Genomic DNA, 25,182 nt, shown 5'->3' with positions numbered 1-25,182 from the left:
TAACAAATAAGTCTGTTAACATTGGTTACCCTAGAGAAGTGGAATTTGGAAGAAGGGGGACACAGCTATTGTTTCTTTTATACAGTTCACTTTTTTCTTGTTGTAACAAGTTTTCATTACATTGGAAATGAAATATGTACACACGTCAGAAAATACTTTTTTAAAAATCTCCCAGCATTTAAATTAAAAATAAGAACATCTAGTCACTTCATTAAATGCAGTTTTCAGATTTTATATCCAATCAGCACAGGTAGACACAAACATTATACAAAATAGACCCCAAAAAAGAAGAAAAAACTAAAGCATTCTCTTGAGAAACAGGGCACAGAACAAACTCCTTCGTCTTTCAACTAATGAGGGATAAAATTTTAACAGTTGTGATCTCTTTTCAAGATTGTTAAAGGTCAGTCCAGGAGGACATCATATCACATACAAATTTCATATGATTATTAATTCAAGCTGAAGAAGAAATAAAGTAGTCTTTAAAATGTCTTTTAGCACTTGGAACAAATACACTTTGAAATAAAGTGACCAACCCAAAAATCCGTTGGAATTATTTGCTATATGAGTGGAAAATATTACTCAGAGTACTGACATTTCCTGTTTTCATTTAAAAAAAGAACTTAGTTCTCTAACCTTGTAAATCTAATTCAGTTGTGAATCCTACAACTTCTTGCAATGAGAGCTTGCCTTACATAATAAATAAGATACATTTGGCAGGCTAGTTCTTAGAGGAACCAAGCTTTATCTTAAAAGTGAATATAGAAACAAAAAGCAAAGATAGTAGAAAGAGTGAACAGCAAATTATAAAGAGCTAATATACCCTATGAAATCCAGTTGGATATAAATATATTTCAATGTTTCCCTCTTTTTAATGTCTCAGAAAAGTCAATGAGATCAAAGTGAGTTTCACAACTTCTCTAAATTACTGGATAATAACACTTAAGTAATTTAGAACTTTTCCAAAAGCTCTAAAAATTCTTTCATTAGAGATTATTAAAAGATGACTGAGTAGAAAGGGATATAACTCTTGGGTATAGTTTTTACCTTAAAATTGTTTTGTATTTCATATACTGAAAGATGCAGATAAATAACAGAAATTTGGGATTTATGACCTAAATCTGAATCACAGTTTCCATTAATTAACTGGATGAGGAAGGCAGTTTTGTTTTTCACAAGACTTCATTTTCTGCAACCATGAAATAAATGATGACAAAAGCAAACAGAAGGTTCAGAGTGTCAAGAGTAAAATATAAGTATATCATATGCCTTTAGAGCAGATGCTCTACAAGCATTTTCAAATAATTAATCTGTGAATAGGTAGTGTCTCCATTTTGCCAATGAGGAAAGTGACATCCAGAGAAGTTATGTTTAAGTCACCCAAGGTCACACAAGTGGTAAATGGGAGAGACAGGATTTGAAACCAGCTCTAAGTGACCATGAAAACAAGGGCCTCGATACTTAGGTTCATATAAGTTAAATAAATTGTGTAAGCTCCCACTGCTACAGACTACAGGAATATGTTTTATAATATTAAATCCTCTGTGACATTAGGAAAGTCATCTAATTTTTCTGAGCCTCAGTTTCCTCATCTGCAAAATGACATAAGTAGTAAGTAAAGCACAGTGCCTGGTACCTAAAGAACAATCAACAAATATTTGTTTTCAAAAATTCAATATTCTTAAAGCACTTTCAGAGTAATCTTGAGAAGACGGGAATTATTACTTCCATTTAGCATATGGGTATATACTGATACCAAGATCATAAAAGGTAAGAGGGACATATTCAATAACAGGCCACGGTATTTACTGCTGTGATGAAACTGTCTTCAGTTTCCATTCAAAAGGACTAATTTGCCTTGAAGTCATGAAGTTAAAATCAGCTATTATGGAGAAAATATCCAATTTCATTAATAAAGATAAATTTGGAAAGTCTATGGACTATTTTAATAATTATGAGAAACATTCATCTTTGGAGGGTGGTTTTAAAGAAATATTTTTTCAAAGCTCAGGCAATAAATAAATAAAGTATCTCTTGAGATCTTTTCTAGGTCCATGATTCAACAAAATGAACAGCTAAGTGATACAAACCTCTTGTATAAAGAAGCCCACACACATTACATACTTGTAAACCACTGAGAAAACTCGACTAATGTTGACAATGCGAATGGATGTCCAACAAACTCAATAGTCAAGTCACCCTACAGTGACTAGAGCTCTAGGGAAGACCTCTCACTTCCATAAGAACTGAAAGGCCATCACTCTCTTCTGAGGAACTGTCTGCAGCTTTTCTTTAAAGAACTAAATGGTTATATGCATATGTGTGCAATTAAGAGGTAGCCTTCGTTTCTATTTTGGAGCGTATGATGCAACTTGCCAGAGTTCTAACATTAAGTAAAACTATAAGTTCATGACTGGGGATAAAGCTACACAATGGTATCATTCAAGATAAAATCAGTGACCCCATTTAGGTAGTGAAGGCCACAGTCTACAGTCCCTTTCAATATTTGACACTAGGGGCTTTGATGTAGTATGCCTAAGGCATTCTCTGATCAAAAAATGCAGTTACCCTGACAACAAGTAACTGCAGGGATTCTGCATTCTAATCTGACATGACTATGAATTTAAAGTTCAGCCAGCCGCTGCTGGTTAGCTCTAGCACAGGCAGATGTTGGCTGGAGCATCAAGGATTCTTTGAGACATTTCTTCCTCAGGAAAAAGTATACGAACAGGAGAATTATCAGCAATGAGTAAGTTATGTAACTTCTCTGGGCTTCAGTTTCCTAAAATGAGGATACTACTACTACCTACTTCCTAGGGGTTTTTTATGAGGATTGATGACTCAGAGAATGTACAGTGTTCTCAGTAAATGTTGTCTTTCATCTAGTTTCATGTTGGCGCTTAAGCACATAAACAGGGAGGTTGCCTCCTAGTCATCCTCACCACACCTGGATCCTTACCGAAGATCCATCTGGTTGTACTTTCCCCAAATGATTCTTTCCATACAGCATGGGACTGTGCCCAAAACTTTACTGCTCTCTCCCTTCTTTCTGCCTCAACTGCCTGTACTTTCTAGTTTGACACCATGTTTGCTTGCCGGCTCTGGGGTTTCTCCATTATGCATGTGTGCATCTCTTCTCCCCATCTAGATTGGAAGGTCATTGGGGTGAAAGGTTATGTCTTATATTGCCTTGTATCTGACAAAAGACATAGACTTTTCTGAAGTGGACACTCACTAGACACTCATTGATTCTTCTTTGCGATTCAGAGGATAGTATGAAGGTATATTTCTAGCTGATTAAGCATATTGTGTATTAAGAACACATCTGATTTCTGAAACATATCACAAACAAAGTGCCTCTCCTATATTCTCAGGACTTCTCACGCCAAGCTAAAAGGCTGAAAGGCTCTAGCATTTATGTACTCAATAAGTTATTTACATGGTCTGGCTGTTAGTCAATATTTAAGATTCCACATAGAGCAATTCAGTGGGATTTCAGTGATGAAAAGACGTCTCTTTGTTGGTAATGGAATGCATTCAAAAGTCAGGAAGGTGGTCTTCCGTATACAGTTTCCAAAATGAATCCATTACATTATAAGCATTAATGTATAGAGTTAACTTCGAGGTGTATATTTCCCTAGAACATAAGTCTTTTTTCCTTCGTAGAAGAAAGTATCCCTTATATCTGAATTAGTTCATGTTGAAATTTTATAATGAATGTCAGCTGTGGCTCCAGGAAACAGCTGGTGTTTTCGCCTCTCCACTTCCACAAAAAATGTGCAATGCATCAGGATTAAACCATCTCAAAACCATAAATTGCTTAAATCTTCATGTGCAGACAACTAACAGTGCATTTCAATAGTAGATGTTTGATGTGTGTTCAATTTTTACAACATTTGGTGAATAAAACAGTGTATTACTATAAAAATATGCACCAATGCTATGTAATATGAAGAGCATTTTACTATGTGCTATAAAATATAATTTAAGTATGGTCTCCTGGGAAATTTTAATACATATAAAACTGATTCTCAACCACAGAGTTCATATCAAGATCATTTAAGGAACTTTTCCAAATGACAGCAACAACTGCCTCTAACGTAAGGGCCTGGACTGCATCCCTAAAGATTCTATCCACATGGTTCTAATGTGTACCCTAGGTTAGGAATCAAGAAAAATATAATTATTCAATGAAGCAAGACTCAACTATAACTTTTTTGATATGTGAGTGTAATATTCTTCTTCATAAAATAGATATATTATTAAACTCTTAGGTATAATCTGAATTTTTGATGTAGAAATACATTCATTTTAAATGCACTGAGAGGCTTGATATTTTAAAGAACACAACTGTGCAGCCTTATAAACTTGAATAGTAAATAACTGATTTATTTAAACTAAGTTTCTACCACATATATACTTTTCTCTACTAATTACTAAAAGCTCCATTCATAAAAACTATAAGAAATTTCAGTGTTGCATTAAAAAGGAAATAATGGATGTCATCCTGTTTTGAAAAGTATAGAATTTTTTACATTGAAAATAGACCTCAAAATAAAATTGGCATGTTATAACCCATGATCACACACACACAAATTATCTTCATTCCTTTTATAATTTTTAGTATAACTTTTTATTACAGTTTATTTTATAAATTGTATGAATGTGTCGACTTATTTTATACATTTCCAGTTTTATCAATTTCAATATTTCACTAAAGTCATAGAATTTTAAGGGTTAAAGATCACTTAGAACAACCTCTTGGTTATACAGATCTATAGTCTTTGAACTGTGTTATTAACATGAGAAGCACTGTGGTGCAGCCACATGAATGATCAGCTGACCAATGGTTACTGCAGGATTAGAACCCACACTCAGTCTGGTTCTTAGGCCACTCGGAGATAACAACACTTCAAGACCTCTCTCCAACAACATGGCTCTTCTCGTTTTTAGGGTACTTTTCTCTAGGCACTTTGCCATACATTTAACTTCCAAATGGAAATGTTAGTATTTTTTCTCACATTGCCAGTGAAGGGCAATAAAATAGGTCATTGCCATTATTTTCACTTAACTCCAAAGAGGACTGTAACTCAGCTTATAGAGAAGGCTATGGGCTTGTTTCCAATGATCCTTATGCTACAAGACATGCCCAATAAGATTAGCAAGCTACCTTCTTTCCACTGACGTTCCTGTCTCCCTAACATCATCTCTGAGATCTAACGTTCCGTACTCTTTTGTATCCATATGCATAATCTTTCACCTAATCAGCCTAACTCGAATCTTATTTAAATGACTTCCTAAATCACAAATGAAACTTTATAGGTGTCATCTCTTGTTCATGAGCATTTCCAATCCCCAAGAGTGAAAACAGTAGGCCTCTGTGTACTCAAATGCCATCCACCCAGGTCTAAGTCAGTTCCCAGGATCTTTATACTGATATTTCTGGAAGGTTCCAGTGGGATCTGCTCATGTAGCCCTCTGTCTATGCACTGATTCTATAGGACATAAAAGTAGCCTGGGTACTGAGGAACTTATTCAAATTATGTTTCCTTGATATATATCACCTAGAAAAATCTTAAGTCCTGGGCTAGCAGTATTGTACAGAGAAAGATCCACTAGTTTTGCTATGAAGATCTGTGTTCAATCTTGGCTCTGCTTCACGGAATTCGTGCAATGTTAAGCAAGTTACTTATGCCTGCCATTCCTCACTGCGTTCATCTGGAAAGTGATGGTAATTCAACTTACCTCAAGGGAGGCTGTGAAAAATCCAACAAGATAATGTATTTAAAGTAGCAAAAAAATAGGTAAGTATTTTGCTTACATACTTACCTTTATGTAAGTAAAAGTCATTCATATCTTAATATTACCATACTTCTTAATCCTAAAGTGCCATCAACATCTAGAATCCATCTTAGTACTCTTAGTACTTAGTACTCTTTCAATAGAAAGAGTACTAAACATCTTAGTACTCTTTCAATAGAAGTGCTGTTAATTATTTACCAATTTTTATAGCCAATAATTATCAACAGATGGGCTAATGCTTTTCAATTTTGTCATCCAACCTTTTGAACTGCTTAAAAAAAAAAGATGTACTAGATTGGGGGTAGAGTTGGGTGGGAGAAGGGCAACAAAGAAGAATAACGATCTTTTAATGTCTGCTGAAAATTATTTAAGGCCATAGAGTGGAAGGCTAATGGGTGATCTAAGAATGTGAAAGAATATTTCCCAGAGGTTAGTCACCAGCTGGTTTTTATCCTTACTTAGCCAGAACAGGAGGAAATTAGCTTAAATTTACTTTGGTTTAGAATAATGGAAACAAGCTATGAAATCTAATTCCCAGGGAATCTTTTCGTCAAAATAAAATAGAGACTTACTGCCTACCGTGGTTTCAGTGCCGTCCTGACTTTAAGTATGAGAAAATACTAGATGAATTTATAGTCATCCATCTCTATAATCCCCATCAAGAGAAGAAAACAAGCAATTATGAGCCGATTATGCAACAGGTGTCTTCACTTGTAACCATTTCATCTTCACTGGAAATTGTTTTTCCTACCTCACAAGGGAAGATGCACCCTGAGAGTTTAGTTTGCCCAGGGTCATTGAGCTAATGAAAAGCAGAGTTAGAACACAACCCCTATCTGTCTCTAGAGTCCATCCTGTGCGCTGTGCCAACCTATAAGCCTTCCTCACCCTGGCACTCTTAATTCTATCCTTATTTCAAAAGGACATTATTCCCAAGATTTAGAGTTATTTAGTTGTTTGTCTGTTTATTTAGAGTTATTTTATTTGGATTATATCCAAGATTTAGAGGTACCTGGAACCCAATGTAAATTGGGAATATAGCTAGTACTTATTGAGCTATCTAATATATGCCAAACATATAAGAACTCTACAGATATTATCTCATGTGATAATGACAGTTACCATTTGAGACGAGTACTGTTATTATCCCCATTTACAGATGGAAACCTAAGCCTCAGAATGTATGCTAAGAGAGCCTATGACCGAGGGACTAAAGAAGGAGACTTTTAACTTCAAGAAGGAGGACTTTTAACTTTAAGGGAGGCAGTGGGGTCCTAAGCATTGTCACCCTGGCATGCCCAGGGATAGTGAGAATGAAGCGTATCAGGAAGTCACACCACAGGGCATCCAAACCCCAGCACAGATTTCACTTTTAGTTTTCAGCAAGTCATAGATATTTAGAAGTAAAAAAAGAGCCAATTGAAATCATCTGGTCCAATCCCTTTATCTTACAGACAGGGAATCTGAGGATCAGGGTGAGGTTAAGTACTTTCTCTAGGGTCAGAAAGCTAATTAGTGACAGAGTTAGCAATAAATCACTTCCATGAAAAGACATGCTTTCAAAGTGAATTCAATTACCTCCACTCTCAAGTGGCTATTAAGAACACCCATATAGCTAAGCAATCTCCAATGTTTCCATGAAGTCAGTATAACCCAAGAGGATCTAGAAAGAACTTGGCAGCACTGAACAATCTAAGTCAGCAATTTTTAAAATGTGCTAATTTGAGTCAACTCATTATTGTTAGGGGCTGTGCTCCTACCAACTTCTCTTCTGTTCAAAGTTATAGTTTTAGCCACAGTAAATGCCCAAGTAATTTCATCTCATCTCTGATAGATAAAAGCTGTACAACATTTCAGATATTCTTAGATATACCTGGACATAAGGGTAAAATTATTTTGGTATGTTGGTATTTATAAATTTTGGATGACAAATTCCCAAAGAAGAAGATTCTTATGTTTTTACAGCATGATTTTTTTCTAGAAGGTCAAAAATCATCCGTTTTGTCAATCAGTGATAAAATCCACAGGTGCCAGTGGTCATGCATTGGTATTAAGAATGTAATAACCACATATAGTGTTGCAAAGTATTTAAAAGGAATGGAAAGTATTTTTACATGAAGCATACTTTGAAAGCTAATTTCTTTCAACATACTAAATAGATCTATCTGAAGAGCTAAAGTTTGCCTTTAGGAAATATGGCTGAATTAGTAAAAGATAAAAGGGAAACACCAGGAAACCCAAAAAAGTACTATAGAGTTGGAATGAAAATGGGTGAAAATACAAACAACTGTTCAGTCAACAGTCAATAACAAACACCTACTAGTCTGCCACAGGGTAAAGTGAAACACACAATGAAAGAATGAGAACTAAAGCATGGAGTCTGTGAAAATGCATCCTGTTGACAAACCAAAATGCTATTTCCATCAGGGGGCAAAAAAATCACATCAACTAAAATATATTTTGAAATATCATTTCAGGGAAAAAAGGAAGAAGATACACTGACTGAGAAGAGATCATTCTAATAGTTGTCAAATCATGTAGCTTGACACTGAGAATTTCCTAGTTTTACTAACTTTAATCCTGAAGTCTTACACATTTTCAGAAATAGAAACCCACTATCACACTTGACGTTTCAGAATGTGTTAATGCTAAATTTCTCCATTTGATGGCGTCCTTCTATTTCAAAAAGAAGAAGGAATGAACATAATAGGGAAACTGGACAGCAGTGTTCATTTAATTTAGTATATAAAGTCAAAGGTTCATGCCGTGTGTCTAGCATGGGAAAATCAATTTTTGAGTGACTATTTCATGGCTATGCAGTACTCTGGCTTCAAGGACATTTCATGGTTATTCAGTGTCAATTGTGCTTAGACTTTCTTATCCTAGGAAACATTCCCCAAATTAAATCACTCAGATTTATGGATGCCAGCAATGGAAGAGAACAGCGGCATCTAATTTCATGGCAAGAAAGATATTCTGTCCAGTAACAAGTATAAAGCACAGCATTTCACTTCTTGTGTGGATTGCTGAAGAGGAGAATGATGAGTGTTTTTTTTCACTCAACTTCACGTTTCTCCTGAGCAGAGAGTTCTCAAGGTGCGCTCCCTAAATGAAATGAGCAACAATCTCTGTTTTATTTGGAACTCTGACTGTCTAGAAAGGGTTGGCTGGTTTGGAATCCCTCAGAAACCCAGAAACCTAACAAGATGTTTAACAGATTAGCCACTGTGTATCACTAGTGATCAACATAATTTTATTTAGTTACTTTATTTAACAAACACTATGTGCCAGGCCCTGTTCTAAATTACAAATATTAAATGCCTTTGATTCATTTAATGGTCATGACAACCCTATTAGGTGAGAACTATTATATCCATTTTTCCAGATGAGGAAACTGAAGTACAGGACAGTAAATACTTTGCCCATGATCGCACAACTAGTAAAAGTAATCCTCTCTTAAAATTCAGCAAGAGTCAACCTTCTAGCATGATGTTTGTCCTTTTCTGGGACTTCACACAAAATAGTAGTTTGCAATGAAAAGTCATTCAGAGAGCAAAACTGAAAATAAATGAACTGATAAGAGTAGATGAATTTATTAACTCTCCTGTGTTAGATACTGTACTAAGCGCTAATAAAAATTTTTTTAAACCTGCTATTTAATCTTTAGTCTAAACAATCACATCAGGAAAGTATCATTCCCATGTAAAACTGAGTTGTATGTGATTAATAACTTTCCTGCCGTTCAGTGACTAATAGAAAGAAGGGATTCAACCCTGGCCCATCAAAGCCTAGAACCCGCCTACTGCCTCCCTATTAGGGAGTCATCTCTTTTAAGGGGAGATGACTAAGGATGGTGATTCAACCTGGTTGTTTTTCTTTTTCCTCCTCTTTAACATAATAAGCCATCAACAACTATTTATTAAATTGATTAAGACACATCAGATTTAAACAGATGAATGAGAAGTTTAGTTCATCTATGGGGAAAATCCCCTGACACTAAACGCTCCTCAAGAAAAATAAAAAGTGTGTTAAACGAACTGACAGCCCCAGCTTCTAGCAGAGTATATCCAAGCATTACTATAAGTTGGGATAATGATATTATATTGACTAAAGAGAGTGGAAAGAATCACTTTCTCTAAAAATTTTAAATGTGGGGTAATATCACATATTTGGCAAAGCTCAAATAGGGTCATGCTTACATATGAAGAGATGGGCTGAAGGGTGGGTCTCAAGAGAAACACAGAGATGACCTCATATGAGAAGTGTGGTTTTAATATAATTTACCAAGAATTTTCTTTTTCACAATCTCCATATCTGTCATTTGACAACATCAACATTTTCAAGTCATAATTTTAGACATATTTTGCAAGCATCAAAATACAAATCAATAAACTGCAATCACAAGTAAATTGGAACGACCAATAATTTATATCATAATCCCATCTTTCCTACGGATAAAACTATTTATCTTTGTTATAATTTTAGAAATTATTTACCTTATTATTTTGTACTTTAGTAGTAAATCATTTTTATCATTTTATGATTAAAATGTAAGCTGTAATTAGTATTTTGAATTTTAGTCATTTCTATTAAATGTATTCATTGATCAAACCACTGATATATTTTATTTACCTGCTTAGTTTTATAGTTATTACAACTACTAAATGTATACTAGGCAATACTATCAACGTTTAAACTTCAATTATACACATTTGCTTTGAAATAGAGTCCAGAGAATACAACTGATTTCTCATAATACTAGTGTAATCAATATGTTCTTAAAACTCATTGCAAATGACACACAACATAATACAATACAAAAGCAATGTTCTTTTTTCTGAGAAAGCACTTTTTGTTTGTATCAGAGAAGGACTGAGGCTTTTTCATGCAGCCAATGTGTGGGATATAAAATAAGGAATAAGGAGAAGCACTTAGCCAATGGATTTTTGAAATATAGGAGTCTTTGGTTCTATGAAAAGAAGATACACTTTTCTCAAATTATTAGAAATCATCTCTGCTAAGGAAAAGAGAGCGGAAATTAGATAATTTCTTAAGGTAAATTAGAAATCTATGAATTCTACTTTGAACATTTATTAAAATTTTATTGTAAACTGGCAGATGCTGCAAATTAAAACTGTTTTTGAAAGACTATCTCAAAATTTATACAACCTATATATTTTCAATTTATTTTCCCAATAGAGCTTTCTCTTGTTTTTGTGTTTCTTGTTTTTTGTATATTATCCTATTTGAGTTCATTTGCGAGTTAAATGTTTCATAATACTTAATGACTTAAAATATTTTAGGGATTACCAACAAGCTCAGGAATCTAGTCTATAAGTGGTATTCATGAATAATAACAGAGTTTAAAATTTTAGCCACCAACCCTCTGCCCTGCAACAACGAAAATCTGTAGAAGCCTTGCTCTCCAACCTGCCGCCCCTCCCTCAAATCCCCTCTTGTTCAGGGTAAAGAATTTTTGTCATCTTACAGATCTCCAACCACTGCAAAAAAAAACCAAAGCAAAACAAAACAAAACAAACTGCTCCAAAGCCTTTCCAGTCACTGAGATCCCTCTTGATACCTATGAAGACAGCAATGTGAACCCGAAAGTACTTAATTCCAAGCACACCCTTAGATAATAGATGCACACATATCTGAGTTTTACTATGATATGCTTGTGACAGGAAAGCTAGCTAAGACTTCTTGGATGAGGTACTAAGCAAATACCCTACATAGAGGGTCAGAACATATACTGCCATCCCTTAAGTGTAGACAACTTAAGGGATGGCAGTTTATTTCATTCAACTTAATTATTAGCATTAATAAAAACAAGAATAAAAATGCATTCATGTAAGTGGTTAAGGACTTTACATCCTATCAATTAACATTTACTGAAAAATGAATCAAGGACCTGGTTTGTGAAACATTTGCTTAACCTATAGTTTTACATTTGACCCTTAAGCCAGGTTGCAGTTAAATTTACTGCAAACGACACATAGTAATGTATGACACACAGTATGTATAAATATACCATTCTCTTTTCTGAGAAAGACTTTTCATTGGTTTAAGGGAAGGACTCAGGCACTGTATTAAGTATGTAAGAATAGAATTTGCATTCCTCTTTCACATGCAAGAAACAGAAACTAACATTGCATGGAGGTGAATTGACTCATCCACAGTCACACTGTTGGTAAGTCTTCTGATTGTAAAAATATCCTACAAATATTTAGGACTACTTATTAATTCAATAAACATTCCCTCAACCTACCCCTCTTGTTTCTCTAAGTAGTTATGAATCATTCTGTAAACAAAAGGCAGATCTGTGCCACTGGAGAAATACATTAGAAATTAACAAATTTAAATCACTTTATAGAATGTGCTCAGTGTTTCCATCTTTGCCAGAATGCTTTGAGGTTGGTAGGAAAAGTGGAACGAATAACCCTCTTTTACAGATGAGGAAACTGGGCCTGCAGCACAACCCCAGAGTGACTTATCTGAGACTACATAGTTAAAGAGCCAACTTGCTATTTGAACCCGCATATTTCCCTCGAGATTTCAGAATCTAGAAGTTTCCCCCTTTCTCACATCCACACTACTTCATTACGTAGTCTGGGGGAGGACAAAAAGTCGGCAATGTCTGGCCTTCTGAATGTCTGCAGTATTTTGTGTGCGCTATTTAATTCTATCTTATTCTTTCTTGTGTCTTGGTCACGTCTCCTACAATCTCACTGTAGCTTCTTTGAGAGCATGAAACATATATTCAGCCTCCATGGAACTGCCCAAACAATTCCTAGCATAGAGCCAAGTACCTGTAAATTTTTTTAAATACTTGTTCAGTCACTAACTAGACGCAAAGTTTTGGGAGACCTATCCCTAGAGGAGGTGGGAGGGAATTAGATGCCACAGGCAAATTAGGCTTTATTTATTACCCCATTCTGTGTTTTTCAACTCTGTAGAAATTCACTACAATTTTCTTGTTTTCCTGTTTTCAAAAATATACTGTAACCGTTATTTTTATGACAATATCCAGTATTTTCAATGAAGCAGATATTCTCAAACAATATTGGGGAATGTGAACTTCCCGGACAGAATTTATTGATGCATAAATATATTATTTTAAATTGCAATTCCAACCATTCCAAATGTTGAATTGTTGCCTACGAAATAACCAGAGGTGTACAAATGCATCCCAAAACTTTAACCTTTAAACATATAAAATTAGGAGACAAAACACAAAATACTAGCTACAATCCGAGTTTCTCACTAAATTCAGTGACTTTTAGGACAGTGTGTGGGTCAGATAAGCCAGTTCCTTGTTCTTTAGGTAACTTTTAAATAACTGAAAATCATTTCTATAAATTTTATATTATTTTCATTTTAAGAACAACAATTTCTCCTCTGTTCATACAAACTAAGTTTAGCCTGTGAGTGAGTCACATACCTTTACTACATGATGTTTTTCCTGGAGCATAGGAATCTTAAACATTTGGCACCAATATGTTGTACCTTTGTTTGGGATGGGGACCTGTCTTAAAAAAACAGGAGAGGGGGACAAAAGTCACATTCTCTTGACATTCTATTAAAAACAATAATTTAAAAACTATTATGCACTTTCAACAAACCCACCGCTAGAACCATAAAAACCTGAAAAAAAACTTACGTCCTGATTTACCAGGTCAAAGTATGGTATGGCTGTAGACAACACATTGGTTTTCTCAGGATTCAGTAACCGCAGACTCTTGGTACCACGACTGGATTCGTGGTACTTGGGACCCGCTTCTCCCACATCTTCGTGGTGGTAGGCCCAGATCACCCTCACCGTGCTCTCCTGGTGATCAGACAGGGGCATGATTATGTCTCATGAGAGCACTTTCCTTACCATTGAATTGAGTTTAAAGAACTCTATTCAAAGCAGAATACAGAAGCTCAAAAAAGAGAATAATGACATTTGGAGTCATCAATATGGTCTCTCACATGAACTGTGTAAATCTGATTAAGTCATTAAAAATCCAAATAGATGAGTTCCTTTTTGGAAGAAATCATCTCCCCCATGCAAGATTATGTGTTCCAAAATAGAATGAAGGACAATTGATTTAGTAGTTATGCTTTCATGCTTACGGCAACAGTAAATCATTGTCATGCTAAACCTCCAAACTAGCAAACTAGTAGTTACCAAGCAAATACTCGTGTTAAGCAGCAGGGGTTTGGGAAAATTAAAACCTATTTTTATGCCATGGAACATTTTAGGGAAAACAAATAAATACAATGAAGATTAAAATGACTTCCCAGGTCAGGATTTTTATTTTCACAATAGATTTTTCCCAGACACTAGCCCACTCACATGTATGAATTTACAGAAAGTGGAAATACAGCAGGAACTTCTGATTCTAGGTTTGTTTATTATCCTAGAATCTATCTATGGTCATTTTATGAATCCTGGGAATCTCCTAGGGACTGGGGTATCCCAACTAGGGAAAGCGCTGTCAAGCGAAATCGGTTTCCATTTAGTAAATGAGAGATTGCCCAAAGGGCAGTGGGGCAGTGGGGAGGGTTTGCTGGGGTATAAACAGTTCAGTCCCCCCACAGATAAGGATGACTTTGCCAGATCTTTGTAATAAGAACTTTGAAAATAAATAATAAAACAAAAGCTATTTATTTTAAAAGCTATATTCTTTAAGTCAAACAACTATAATTATTACTCCAATTAAAGTATAATTGCACTGTATATTACATAAAAAAGTGGTCCATGTCTTTGCATGTGTTTTTTCTTCTTCCTCTTTTACCCTTTATGCTGAATGTTAATCAAATTTGCTTCAGATTTTTACTTTCCCATTTTTAAAGCTTTGACTTACCAAATAAAAATGATAATTTTGTTGGTCTATACAAAATGAAATTGATTCAAGAAATTCATGGAAACCTTCAAAGTACCACATGAATTTTAGATCCTCTAAATACCTAATTTGCATATGCACAAAGATGTTAATTTTTGCATGATGTCTGACAATAAGAAATCTTGTATAATATGTTGACAGGCAATTTTCATCAGTCTACTATTCATCTTGACTTTAGAAATTTACAAAAATGAATCAGTTACAATTCAGATGAATTACAGCCTAATATTCAGTATCATAATTCTCTCTTGTGTAATACAATTTTTCCAACCTTTATCTATTACCTATTTTAAAACTTTATAAAGAAGCTAAAACCTTTTATAGGTAAAATCTCACACACTTTAAACAGCTCTTCAAAATTTTAGATTCACACAAAAATTGCCTTCATTGAAATTTATAGCCTTAGATTTTTTTGTGGCTTCTAAAGAGAATTCAAAAATATTCCAAAGAAGACTATGTGACTTTGCTGTTAACGGTTATTTTAAAATATTTGTTTCTTTTTATTCTGTAAAGTGTTTCCCAATTGTAAATGTACAATCTATTCATGCATGCATTCACTGATAGACTCCTTACCGTAATACTCTTGTCATTTATGTCACATGTATGCAGTTCTCTGGTAAATTCAATTATTGTGTGTGTACTATTTTCCATGGCATATTCTAGGTGGTAATCTTGCTGAACATCTTTTTTCAATTCTCTATTTGCATTTGTAAAATAATCCTGTGGAAAATATGAAAAAGAAAAATTAGGATGCCTAAATTCAGGGTGAAAATAATTTAGATTAAGAGTATACATATATCACCTTAAAAATTAATTCTCAGTTTGCTTATTACAAAACCCTGTATTTATAGTCATTTCTTAAGTCCTGGGAATTTCCAAGGGGCTGGAGTATGGGATACTCCATAGTTGGGACTAGGGACAGTTCCCTAGGAAACTGGTCCATATTTTGAACTTCTGGCCCTTCAGGAAAAGGCAGTAATGGATTTATAGTATCACAGAACATTGAAAGAGATGGAATGAATGAATATTCGCAATTGCTGAGTACTTTTTCCTCATTCTGCAAATGAAAAGAACTTCAACACTGTGAAATGGCTTGCTCCCAATGAAATAACTAGTTCTTGGCAACACCAGGACCAGGGCCAGGGTCAGCACTTTTCCACTGTTATACCTTGTGGTGCTTCCCTTCTGCACTCCTAAAAGCAAGGAGACCCATCCTGAGATTATAGGTTGTTTTAGTAGGAGCTTTAATGGCATATGTTTATTAAAATGAAATGCAATGGGAAAATAAGGAAAGAGATGACACTAGTTGAATTATAAGATATTGAAAAGCTAGGGACGTTTTGTTTTGGTGGTTCAGCTATAATTTTCATACTAAGCTTGTTCAATGGTGTAAGATCACTTCTGGGAGGCAGACAGATGCAATGGAGAGGGCATGGGCTTTGAGATCAAATGACTAGGATCTGACCCACAGCCCTACTCTGAAATGTCTTGACAAATTGTTGAAGTCAAACTCTGAACTTCTGTTCTAACATTAATAAAATTGAGATGATACATACTTATTTTGTGGATTCTGAAAGATAAATAAGTGAAATAGTATTTGAGGGAAAAAACTGCCAACCATGGTTAGAGCTCATTCAATGCCAATCTCCTTCCCTCTTCGGCAATTAGAGTTTGGTTTTTCCCGAAAATATTCTCCATGCTTTTTACCATTAACTTTCTATGTTGAGAGTTATAAAAATCACGTTGTTAGTTTTTATCACTTACAGAAGACACAAAATTTGCCGTAATTATACTGGTTTTTCAGTACATAAGGATATTTTATTTTTGATAATCACAAAGACTTGATTTAGAATACACATGTTGAAACATAATTATAATTAGTTTTTCTAACACTAAAATTACATTTGAAGAAATGATATCATGCTTGACAGAGAAAATACAGTGTACAAGAGAAGAACTTTAAATTGTCTATAACTGTCATACTCAAATGGATGGTATATGGCATTTCTATTCCTAGCATCTATTTTCTTTTTTTTGGCTGTGCGGCATGTGGGATCTTAGTTCCCCAACCAGGGATCATACCCGTGCCCCCTGCAGTGGAAGCGCAGAGTCCTAACCGCTGGACCACCAGAGAATTCCCTCCTAGCACCTTTTTAAATTAGTTATCAAGTGTGTGTAAATTTGATATCCAGGGTACCAGATCTAGATACTGTTCAGACCCCACATTATCGGTAATGCACAGAGCCTAACTAATCTCTTTCACTCTGGTAACAACTACAACTTACTGTGTACATTCTATAGTTTAATCATGTTACACGTATTAACTCATTTAATCTTCAGATCAAGTGTATGAGATAGAATGAAGCACAAAGAGGTTAGCATCTCGCCCAGGGTCACACAGCTGCTAAGTGGTAAAGCCAGTATTGAAACCTAGGCAGTCAGATCCAAGCCTGTATCCTTTCTTTACTGTTCTACATCATAGTGGCCACTGCTGGAAAAGGACGGGTTAGTTTATATCTTTCTGGCTACAAAATCATCTTATCAGGTTTTTTTCACATAAAATGTTACTTTTTCTACTGCTGAAGTCAGGGTTTGTCCAAAATTTTTTTCTGAGAACCAGCTGTAATTGTGAAAGCAATTCAAATTAAATATTCCTATGATACTATGGTTTTCCCACTTTTGATCACATAGATTTCAGTATGTAAATGAAATAACAATGCCTGTGGACAACAAGGGATTTAGATAAACTAACTGTGCCTTTACACCAAGCTCACATTTCATTATGTGATTCAAGCAGTCACAGTTTTTGCGAACAAAAGGAACACAGTACAAAATGTAAGCAGTTCAAAGAGTAGAATAATTATCCTAGTCTTGCAAATATGTTTCCAAAACCTTAGTCCCACAAATTATCCAGCTGGCTTGCCAATTTTCCATTTGTTTTATTTCCACTCACCAAAACCAATTCCTTTCAGCTATTCCACCTTTTTCTGGCTTTTCAGATAACTTAGCTATGAGAAAGAAGGAGAAACTTCATTCAGGACTTACTGAAAATCCCTTGAGCTCATCTGCCTCATGTAAACCACTGAGTGTTCAATATTCAGAAAAGACAGATGCCAATTACGTCAAAGTTCTGGACTCCTGGAAAAATGTGGTTGTCTTCAAACAAGCTGATATCTTCAACCTCATTGAGGGAAAATATGAACGGGTTTGAATAAAACTAAAATTGAAATGTGAAATAGCCTAATCACCACTGTAATTCCATAAGAGTTTCTTGGCATTCTCCAATTTTTAGGGTCTATTTGGAGACATCTTCAGATTTGACCATTGTACACCTTAGCTATCCAAATAGTGTTATCAGTTACCTGTTTAATTAGCTGTGCCCTTACTAATGCTTGGAAATCCACATGTTAATCTCTTGCTCTTCCTGGGAGACCTCCCAAGACAAATATTCTACACCTTCTCTATATAATATGCCAACATTTCCCCACCCTTAGCTTATGATCATACTTCTCCCTTCATTGAGAGAATTTCAGTTATGAAACATAAAAGCTCACATCTTGCCTTCTTTCTAGTCTAAATAATATTACTTAATGGAATCATAAAAAAATCAATCTAAAATAAGGCAGGAAAAGAGAAATATAAAACAAAGAGTAAATGGGACCAGCAGAAAAAAAATAGATGTAATTGAAATGAAGAAGAAATATTACAATAGATCCTACAAACATTAAGAGGTTAATAATTTTATGCACATCTTGATGTAAAAAGCTTGAATAAATTAGATGAAAAACAGGCAAAATACTTGAAGGACACAAACCAGCAAAACTTAGTGAAACAGATACTTTGAATAGCCCTATAGTCTACCTATGGGTAAAAATCTTCCTACAAAGAAAATTCTAAGCCAAAGTGTTTTCACTTGGAATTTCACCAAATATTTAAGGAAGAGGTAATATCAATTCTTCACAAACTCTTCCAGAAGATAAAAGAGGAGGGAATACTTCCTAACTCATTTTTTGATGCCAGCATTAATCTGATACCAAAATCAAAGACACTACAAAAAAGATCAATATCTCTCATGGGCCTAGCTGCAAATTTTCTTAAAAATACGTAGTAGCAAATAGAACCCAATGATGTTAAAAAAAAAAAAGAAAATAGATATTATGACCATGCAGAGCTGATTTGACGTTAGAAAATCAATCAATGCAATTCATTATACCAAAGTCTAAAAAGGAAAAAAATCATACAATCATCTCAATAATGTAGAAAATCCATTTAAAACATTTATTCTTGGCAAAATCTGTCAGTAAACTAGCAACAGAAGGTACTTCCTTAACCTTATAAAAGGAATCTATAAAAACCTATAGCTAATATCACACTTAATGATGAAAGGCTGAATTCTTCCCCACTAAGTTTGGCAACAAGTAAGTCCTGGGAATAAGGCAAGGATGTCCATACTCCCCACTTCCAGAAGGTTCCATTGTTGGTTGTCCGCCTCTGACAGTTTGTCTCTGTTATCCCCATTCCCTAACTACGGTCATGGAACTTCTGTCCTTGACATTATACTACACTGTCTTCATCTTTCATCCTTTGGGAATCTCATCTACTCCAGGAGTTTCCAATCATCACCTTTATTCAGGATTACATACCCAAAAGTCCATTGGATACCTTCACTTGGAAGTCTTACCGTCTTTTCACATGCAATGTATCCAAAATTGTATTCACCCTTTATCTATAAGGATTTTTATTTCCTGGTACTGCCATTCTCCCAACCATCCAAATTCAAAACCACAGCTTTATTAACTTCTTCCTTTACTACTCACATCTCCACAGATAATCTCTGCTCCTATCAGTTCCTCCTTTAAAAAAATAACCCAGCTTTTACTACTGCTCCATTCAGCTTCTCCTATCTCAGTTCAGATTCTATCACCTCATACTTTTGTCAAGTTCTTCCTTGAACATCACTCTCAATGTGTCATTACATTTTATTCAACAGTACAGAGTGCAAAGTTCTATAATTTAGATTCAAGTTTCTCTAGAATTTAGCCTAACCTGTTTTTCCAGAGTGTCTATCATTAATCTCACCACATGGGAGTTCCCTGGCGGTCCAGTGGTTAAGACCTCACCTTCCAATGCAGGGGATGCAGGTTCGATCCCTAGTTGGGGAGCTAAGATCCCATATGCCTCATGGCCAAAAAACCAAAAGCACAAAAACAGAAGATATATTGTAACAAATTCAATAAAGACTTAAAAAAAAAAACTCTCACCACATGATCTCTATTATCTATTTATTATTCCCCTCAAATAATCTACCTTTTTCAAGCCCTTTGCTTTTGTTCATTCTTCCTCTTTATCTCCCCACTCTCTTCACCCCACTGAGATATCCACTCCACTACCTCCACCCACTGAAACAACTCCACTGAAATGCTTCCTTCTCTCCAAGACTCATGATTCTATCTCCTCTACGAAGTTTTCTTTGAGCATTCCAACTGGAAGTGATCATTCCCTCTCTGAACTTTTATTCCTCTATTTCCATTCCCGTGTTGCATGCAATATATTCTAGACACAGCATTATCTTCTCAACCAGTAGTAATTGCCTAGAAATAGACAGCTAGTCCTGTTAATCCAGTTATAAATTTATACCTTTAGAAAAGTTGTTCACATTGTAAATGGAACAAAAAAAGGGAACAATAGATTATTTTCCCATTTGCTCTCAATTATATTTACATATGATTAAGACCTGGTGTGGAAGGTGTTTAACCAGATGCTAGAATGAGTTTGGGTCTGCATGACGTGTGATGCAGACACATCTGGCACTGAAATTTGGGAACACTGTTATGACCTTTTAGCCCCTAAATGGACATGAATCTTATGAAACTGACATCAACATTTAAAAAAAGAGTTTATACATGCAACAGCTCTTTGAAATCCTTTTACACTAGGATGGTATTCCCTACCTATTTAAAAGAAATTTAAAAAAAAACATATCTGGGAAAGAGAAACCCTATTTTAGAATGTTTTCTGATGTTAATTTATATCCTCAGTGCCTAATGGAGGAACTTGCATATTGCAGAGCCTCATTAAATATGTGCAGTTTTGAAAGAAGAATCCTGCCTTTCCTTTTGCTAAATCTAAATGAGGGGATAATCTTGAAACTAAAAGATAAGGACCCATAACCTATCCTCCGATATTCACATCTTTGTGGTAAAGGAACAGTTTAACTTGGTGGGAGCAAAATATGCCGCAGTAGCACCTACTTTCTTCCTTCAGCCTGTATTAAGAAGATACATGAACTATAATCAAACACAGGATTGATGGTGTCAATATTATACCGTAAGAAATGGCATATTGGCAAACCTTAAAGCACAATTAAATGAGGCAAGAGGAGAGAAAAAGGCAAAAAAAATCTGGGTCTCAAATTTCTTATCATTCAATTATTCTCCCTGGGAGGAAGGAGAGACAGGAGGGAGGAAAAAAGGAAGAAGGAAGGAGGAAAAGAAAGCGAGTCACTCAGAGAACAATCTTGAGAATTTATCCTGCGGATTGGCCAAACCAAAAAAAAGTATATTAAGTGAGTTTAAGGGTTTCCTGACAGTCTGATAAAGAGATAAATGTTATACAAGGGGATAATTAAATGGAATACTTATTTTGTTACTATCATCTTCTAGGGGAAAAAAATGGAGAATGAAATTAACAGCAAAACATTGACCAATTAAGAATTTGAATACTGATAACATCACCTAGAAATTTAAATTCACAAAACCATACAGTATAGTACTTATGGGCTATTTAAGGAAATTTTCCAGATCAGTTTTACTATCAGATTTTTCACCTTTAGAATCCGAACAAAATGGTGCCCCTCTCTCCCACTCCCCCATCCCATTTAGCAAATGGGGCCAGATGCAGCTTCACCGTACATCCATGGTGAAGGCCATTCCTCAGCCACCTTGCTGTAGTGTTTGATATTCCAAGACTTATAAAATAAAAACAGAAATATTGATCACAGTGTACTCTCATTGTCATGGTCTGATTATAAAAATAACAGCCATTATAAAAATCTCATTGTATGATATGTGTATTAAACATATTTATAAATTATAAATGTAACATAAAATGCTGATAAATAAAAGTAGGTTCCGATTAAGTATCATTAAAAATTGACTTTATGAGGGCAAGAGGGTTGAGGAGGATTCAGAGAATCATGATCCTATAGAGATTTTGTAAGCATTTCAGAATAAAAATATGTAGATGTTTTAATTGTGTAAATATAAAAGCTGGTATGCAGAAGTTATTCTTCTTTGTACTTATTCATCTTTAATGTTCTATAAAGTGAAATGTGAAGTAATATTTCCCTAGATAAATGGTTTTATGTGGATTTCAATCATATTCTAACTCAAATATCTGCATAAATATCAGCTTCAATATGAATTGTCACTGAGGTTATTATTTTTTGTTTTTATTGTGGATTATTATATTAATCATGTATTAACCTTGTTTATACTTTTTAAAGATAAAATATTAGCTGTTACCTTTGAAAACTGAGTTGATAGTTAGACTCTGGAAATAAAATTAACCTGCAGTTGTGTCATAAAAATATTACTTCTAGATGAACCGGTTTGCAAAGCAGAAATAGAGACACAGGTGTAGAGAACAAACGTATGGACACCAGGGGGGGAAAGTTGAGGTGGGGGTGGGGGTGTGATGAATTGGGAGATTGGGATTGACATGTATACACTGATGTGTATAAAATGGATGACTAATAAGAACCTGCTGTATAAATAAATAAATAAATAAATTCAAAATAAATAAAATATTACTTCTGAAGTATATTCTCACAGGATATTTTTCCTTTTGAACATGTTATGCTTTGAAATAAATGATAAAGTGTATTACTGAGGTTTCAAAATGCTGTGTGGCGATAGTAAAGACAGCATCAGCAGAAGTTGGCATTAGAATTTCGCATGGTAGCCAGAGTACTGACTGCCACCTTCAGACTAAGATGACAGGGGCTTCCCTGGTGGCGCAGTGGTTGAGAGTCTGCCTGCTGATGCAGGGGACACGGGTTCGTGCCCCGGCCCGGGAAGATACCACATGCCGCCGAGCGGCTGGGCCCGTGAGCCATGGCCGCTGAGCCTGCGCGTCCGGAGCCTGTGCTCCGCAACGGGAGAGGCCACAACAGTGAGAGGCCCGCGTACCGCAAAAAAAAAAAAAAAAGACTAAGATGACAAACCAAAAACACTAGCTTTGACAATCCACAAGATTGCTACGACCTCTCGTTAAAAAGCATGATTACACAGATGTGAAATTGGTTCTCACTCATTGTCAGTCTTTTCTTTCTCTCTTGAATAAAATCTCTGTTAACAGAAAAGAGCTTTGACCGGTGCTGTGCTAAACAGGATGAAGTGAAAACTCTTATGGGTGTAATAAAAGATATGAATAAACCCCGGTTCAGCCTGGGGAACTGAATGTAAGCACAGCTGCAGAGGGAACCTTGAGAAAAATGTTACCATCTGTCATCATTTTCTTCAACAGGTGCTTGTAGTTTTTCTTCTTTTTCTAAATCACAAAAGCCTTGTTACTTCAAACATTCCTGTTTGTAATATGCATTTCTATAATAAGTGTTATGGTAGTTTAATAATATTGATAGTATAATAATAGATATTTTTGTGTTCAAGAGAATCTTTGATCCTAAAAAACCATAAAACCGTATAAACAAACTATATAAACATAATCTGCAGATTTCATTATAAGCTGATTTTAATAAGTTATTTCTTCACTAATCTTGGAAATTTGAGAGGAATGTCAAAACAGAAGGGGCTTGTCTTCCAGAAACCACTTCAGATAAAACTGAAACTCTCTAGCTCTAAGAAGGGATCTGTTAAATGGCTGCCAGAACACCAAAGTGTGAGCCCTATTAGCTTGCGTTCCACGAGGGGCCCACCTGAGCAATCTGTTTGTCCTTTAAGTGCCACCTTCTGGAAATACACATCCTGAATTTTCTCCCACAGCCAATGATCTCATTTTAGTTTTCATATGGGTCATTTAAGACTTTGCTATAATTACAGAATTATCAGATAAAGTGTAAAATGAAACCTTTGACTCTATCTCTAACAATAGACTTCAATGGAAAAAACAATTCCAAATCTTACCATTGACATAAGATGTTACTTCACTTTCACCGTATTCCATCATTTTAATTTTTAAAATAATTTAGATGACTTCTCTTAATTTTCCATGACCAGTTTATGAAAGGAATAAATTTTGAAGAGAAGGCCCCTTCCTTCCTGCCTTCTTCCTCTCCTTTTTTCCAACACATATTTTATTGCATGGCTACTATTCCTCATCCCTGTTGTAGGGCTGAGAGCACATGATTGTACAGTATAGGCAGTATAAGACAAAGTCCTTATTATAATCAAACTGACAGTGGAGTTGCAGGATAAGCAGACAATTTTTTAAATTTAAATAACAATATAACCAAAAATATTTTGATAAGTGCTTATAGGAAAATAAAACAGAGATTCTAGATTGGAAAGCCTTTGGGTTGAGGGATCAGAAAAGTCACCACTGAGACACTGAGACTTACTTTGAGAAATAAACTACAGTTAGGAGCCAGCCATGGAAAGTGAGGAGGAAGTAGGTCCAGGAAGAGAGAGCAGCTATTGGAAAGGACCTAGAAGGGGGCGAAGCGAGGTTTATCCAGTTTGGTGGAGCAAATAAAAACCGGGGTGACTGAGCTGTAGTGCCTGGAACAGAAAAATGAGGTCAACAGGGATCAAATGAGGCCCCAGATGTTGTGAACGCCTTACAGGTCAGTATAGGGAGTTCAGATTTAATACTAAAAACTTATATAGAAGTTATTTGAGCTTGAAGCAGAAAGTGACATATTCTGATTGACATGAAAATATATATATACGTGTGTGTGTGTGTGTGTGTGTGTGTGTATTACTGTGGCTACCGTGTGGAGAATGAAGAGAAGAAAAAAGAAGAGCCATGGTCAGAAGACAGGAGTCACACAGTGGTCCCAGGGGTTCAAGCTTGAGTGGTAGTAGTAAAACTGAAGTCGGACATGGGCAGGTTTTAGATTTAGTTTGGAGGAAGAGTCAATAGAATCTGAAGAGGTGGGTTTTATATGTGGGAAGAAGAAAGGAGAAGAAACAAGGATGACCCCTAATTTTTGACTGGAGGTACCCGGAGGTGCCATTTACTGAGATGGGGAAGGCTGGGGAAGAAGCAGATTTAAGATGCTACCTAGACCTCCAGGTGAGAAGGTCAGGAGGCAGAGAATATGTAGACTGTTCTTAGATCAAAAAAATGCATCAACCAGGCTTCCGAAACTTACCGACTTTATATTCAGCCTTGAATATAAAGGCTCCTGAAGCCCTCCAAATTCTTTTGAGTATATACAAGTCATAAGACATTCTTTTTTTCATTTTTTCGGTTTCAAAACCAATACATATTCACTATATATGATTAACATATATTCACTAATATAATT

General features: G+C 35.3%; 1 protein-coding gene across 2 annotated transcripts in view; it reads right to left on the bottom strand.

The window, feature by feature from the left end:
* Positions 1 to 25,182, bottom strand: part of MOXD1 (monooxygenase DBH like 1) — an 85,303-nt gene that overhangs the window by 46,837 nt on the left and 13,284 nt on the right. For both annotated transcript variants that reach the window (XM_024122550.3, XM_024122549.3), the window contains exons 2-4: positions 15,267 to 15,413; positions 13,463 to 13,630; positions 13,244 to 13,327 (exon numbers count right to left, since the gene is read on the bottom strand). In XM_024122550.3, coding sequence (XP_023978318.1) covers positions 13,244 to 13,327; positions 13,463 to 13,630; positions 15,267 to 15,413 — 399 coding nt within the window. The remainder of the gene's footprint in view (positions 1 to 13,243; positions 13,328 to 13,462; positions 13,631 to 15,266; positions 15,414 to 25,182) is intronic.

The sequence above is a fragment of the Physeter macrocephalus genome, chromosome 10 (genome assembly GCF_002837175.3).
Source record: "Physeter macrocephalus isolate SW-GA chromosome 10, ASM283717v5, whole genome shotgun sequence".
NCBI classification, from domain to species: Eukaryota; Metazoa; Chordata; class Mammalia; order Artiodactyla; family Physeteridae; genus Physeter; species Physeter macrocephalus.
The sequence above is the reverse complement of the archived record's forward strand: the minus strand, read 5'-3'. Positions and strand labels throughout refer to the sequence as shown.